At 40.5% G+C, this 4,042-nt stretch overlaps 1 protein-coding gene across 8 annotated transcripts in view; it reads right to left on the bottom strand.

The window, feature by feature from the left end:
* Positions 1-4,030, bottom strand: part of Cacna2d1 (calcium voltage-gated channel auxiliary subunit alpha2delta 1) — a 499,112-nt gene extending 495,082 nt beyond the window's left edge. For all 8 annotated transcript variants that reach the window (XR_003848843.1, XM_017797133.2, XM_017797131.2 and 5 more), the window contains exon 1: positions 3,632-4,030. Coding sequence is in view for 7 of the 8 variants with exons in the window: in XM_017797133.2 (XP_017652622.1) it covers positions 3,632-3,726 (95 nt within the window). In the remaining variant the exon portion in view is untranslated. The remainder of the gene's footprint in view (positions 1-3,631) is intronic.
* Positions 4,031-4,042: the final 12 nt, after the last annotated feature.

Raw genomic sequence — 4,042 nt, forward strand, 5'->3', positions numbered from 1 at the left:
ATTTTTATAACCCATAAGTTTATGTTCTTATATCTTTCTAAAATGTTTTCTAGATTTCATATCAGTCTGCTTAATGTACATTGAAATCCCAATGCAAATTACTACATATTTGCCTATATGTGGAAACCACAAATTAAGAATTATATTGCTGCTTATATGAAAATATATACCTACTGTTTCATATTCTAAACATACACCTGTAGAATAATAAATGCTGTTATGTGGTTAGGGTTATGAGAACAAATTAAAAACTGAGCAAAGGAGTCATTAATGCTCATTCTTTTTAAGTTTTATATTTACTATTTTATTTCATATTCTTTCCTAAAGCACATTTCCTCAATTATATCAAATGTGAATAGAAAATTCAAGTGAGCATAACTACATCACTTCTAATGCATAGAATAGGTAGACAACCAATCCAATGTCATGGCACACAGAAATGTCTACATAATAACAGAAAAAATGTATCATAAGTACTGAATCCTCAAAATTACTAATGTTTCATGCATTTGGTGTTGTTTCTTATAAATAATTATGTTCTTATTTATATATTTAGTCCATTGCAAGTTTGTAATAAAATCCCATTAGTAATTGGCTTTTATCCAACTATTTATTGTTCACCAAGTGGCATTTTCATATGACTGAGATAGAAGTTTAATTTACAGTACAGTGCTTTAAAAACTGGGCTTATAAACATATTCTAAAATTAAGGACAGATTTAAATTAACATTACAGTTCTGATCATCATACATGTAATCCTGAGTTTTAAAATAGGTATGTTTTAACATAGAAACCAAGAAAGTATTTCCAGAAAGAGAGCTGTACATTTTGAGAACTACATTTTAAAATATCAATATAGCATATTTATTATAATATGAATATGAAATATTTCCATTTATACATAAAACAATATACATTGGGTGGTTGCTAGCATATAACATATTTGTTTCACACCTTATCATGAAAAGTATTTCCAAAATAAACATCTGTCTCAGAAAAAGAACACTTGAAATTCCTTTGCCTAAAAATAAACTTATTTGAATATTAATTGTTGGAATAGTTTTACTATTTTATTCCAGAAATATATACTATATCAGAATGTTGGTTAGACCAGAAAGCAGAAAACCAGCTATTTAGAGTGACATGTTATTTATGTTGTATTATAATAAAACTAAAGCCCTTCATAATAAACAATATTTTTCAAAAACATTTTAATTACTAATTTTAATTTAGGTCCAAATCCAATTAGAACCTAGCTAATTTTTGAGTATGTTAATGTCATGTTCTTCCTATTCTGATGATGAAAATTCCTCATATTACTTTTCCTCTGAAAAAATATAACTGCCCAGAAAACAAAAGAATTTGCAGAGAAATTTATAAATAGAAGCATCATAATTTGCCTTTAGTGATTGTTACAATCTTTGGATTCAGTTCTTATAAACTTGATTTTTTTCCCAAAAAACTTGATATTTATCCTGATAAATACTATATAAAAATGTTTTCATGCAAGCAAAGCAAAAGGAACTGTCTCTTGGTGAGATGCATGCCACATTTTAACTTACAGATTCTATTCTGGATCCTAATAGGAAGTGCAAATGTCAACTATCATTTCTCCCTTCCTCAGAAGATAGTATTATTAACTTTGGAAATAAATAACTGCAGACATAGGCTTCCAAAACTATTGATACTACCCACAGAACACTAACTTAGAGCCACAAAGACTGTTGTTAGTCCATAAAATGTTTCACAGAATTTGAAAATATTCTATACTCCTATTATTGAAAAACAATTCAAATCTTTTCAAAGATAAGGAGCTGAGGTGTCCTGACTGCTCTCTCATGTCCAGAGCAGGAAAATCAAGATACCTAATTTTGGGAAAGGGTTTGCTGCAGATGCTCTCACAACAAGGATTTTTACATTAATATTTTACCACGGCATGTTCAAGAATAAAAGGTTTGATTTTCTTGCAATTAGCTTTCCCCAGTGTGATAAGGCATTCTCCCAAAATGACGGAAATACTGGCAAATCAATTTAAAACAACACTAAAAATGTGCATCCTGAATACATTTAGAATGTGGCTTTTTTAAAGCCACAACTTATTGACACAAAATCCAAACGAGTCACTGAAGTTCTCATTTAATAGGCCAAGCTCCAAAAGAACTCAAAATATAAATAAGTGAAAGTGTGATTTCTCAGTAAGACTGAATGATTTTGTAGCATCTTTAGCGAATGCTTAGACTTTTCACGCTTAAAAATATCCAATTGGAACAGTCTGCCAATTAAACGAAGCTCTACAGATGGCATTTACCCTTTCGCTTCATAACAAAAGGGATATGCAATCATTTTTAAAGAAGATTGTCTAAGGAGGAACATTACTGTAAATCAGTGACATAAAATATTAGACTCCCTTTCTCCAGGTTAGAATATGCATCGTCTACATGCCTGCTCTGACATGGTAAATATTCTAAGCCAAATCTTAAATAACAGCTGCCGGTTCCAGTCGGTAAAGATGCACTGTTAATGTATCCCCAAAACTCCAGGATTCAGCACTCCGCCAACAAAGGATAGCAAGTGATTCCCTGCCCTGCCGCATAAATGCCGGGAAGGCTACCTTAGGCTTTGTTTTTGTTATGTAAAATGCATTAAAGTGACTCACCCACTTAAGACTACCTACTCTTAGAAGCTTTAAAGTACCTTCATGAACCAAAATAAATGCTTTCCCAGAATGCCTGATAAGCTATTCAGCGCATTTAAAAATATGTATATATTTATATGTGCCACTGACTGGGATTCCTTATTGCAGCCTGAGAGAGCAGGGATTTGTTACATTTCATTCGCTTCCTGCGGTGTGACTATAGCTACCTTTCAACACTATTTCCAGAATAGCAACGAGGCTTTTTTTTTTTTTTTAAAGTTATTTTAGAAATGTTAAAAATAAGAGAAAATTGCAGGAGACTGTGGAAACAGTCCCTCCCTCAAAGAATAGTTCTTTTCATTCTAAGAACAGGAACCGCGTGTCTGTCGGCACTTAGATGATTCAAATAAAGGGTTGGGTGGGTTGGCTGGCGTGGCCCGGGTACCTGCGAGCGCCGGAGTGGACAGCGTGCTCTGCTTCCGGAGAGAGCAGGCTTCAAATCGCCAAAGCTGTCAAGCGCTGCTAGTAACCTGGAATCTAAATGAGTTTGGACACTACAGCCGTTAGCACCCCAGGGGCCAAGATCAGGAGAAGCGCAAGCTACCGTAGCCAGCCTACAGCGAACTATTTAAAAATACCTAACGGGAACACAACTTTTCATCAAGCCGGCTTTGATGAGAGCTGGGTATGCTTGGAAACTTTTCCCCCAAGTCGAGTTTAAGTCTTCAGCGTGGAGCATCCTCGGAGATGGGCTGAGACGCCGCCGACGGCTGGCCGTTCCCTCGGAGGTGCGGCGGGCCGGAGCTCCGGTACCCCGATTCTGAGCGCCTTCCAGCCGCCAGACGCGCACACCGCCCGCCAGCCTGGCCTCCCAGATCCCAGCCCCGCCGGCCGACCGAGCGCTCCCCGCCCCCACGGGTAGCCCGGCAGACCGAGGCGGGGACCCCCGCCCCCAGCCCCACCCGGTCCATCCCGCGCCCGGCCCCGCGGACTTACGTGACGGGGGAAGGGAAGGGCTCCTCCGACGAGGGGCCGATCAGCCAAGATTGGAAAAGTGTCAGAGTCAAGGCCAGCAGGCAGCCAGCAGCCATCTTCGCGATCGAAGATCAGTCTCCTCCCTCCCCGACCCGGGAGGCGGCGAGGCTGCACGCGGTGGCCGGGGACCCGAGTCCGGAGCCGGGAGCGCCGACGTCTGAGGGCGGGGAGCGGGCGGCGGCAGGCGGGGAGCGGGCGGACCCTCTAGCGCTTGTTGGCCGCTCTAAGCGGCTGCCTCGCCTGCGCCGCCATCAAGGGCGAGCGGGGAAAGGAGCTGGGCCAGCCCGCTGGCGCCCGCGCTCTGACTCCCAGGCGCTCGCCTCCCTGATTTATCCCCGGTCCCCAGGCGAGGGCGGGGGCTGGGCGGGGGCG

Source organism: Nannospalax galili, unplaced genomic scaffold (genome assembly GCF_000622305.1).
Source record: "Nannospalax galili isolate Female #2095 unplaced genomic scaffold, S.galili_v1.0 scaffold973, whole genome shotgun sequence".
Classification (NCBI taxonomy): Eukaryota; Metazoa; Chordata; class Mammalia; order Rodentia; family Spalacidae; genus Nannospalax; species Nannospalax galili.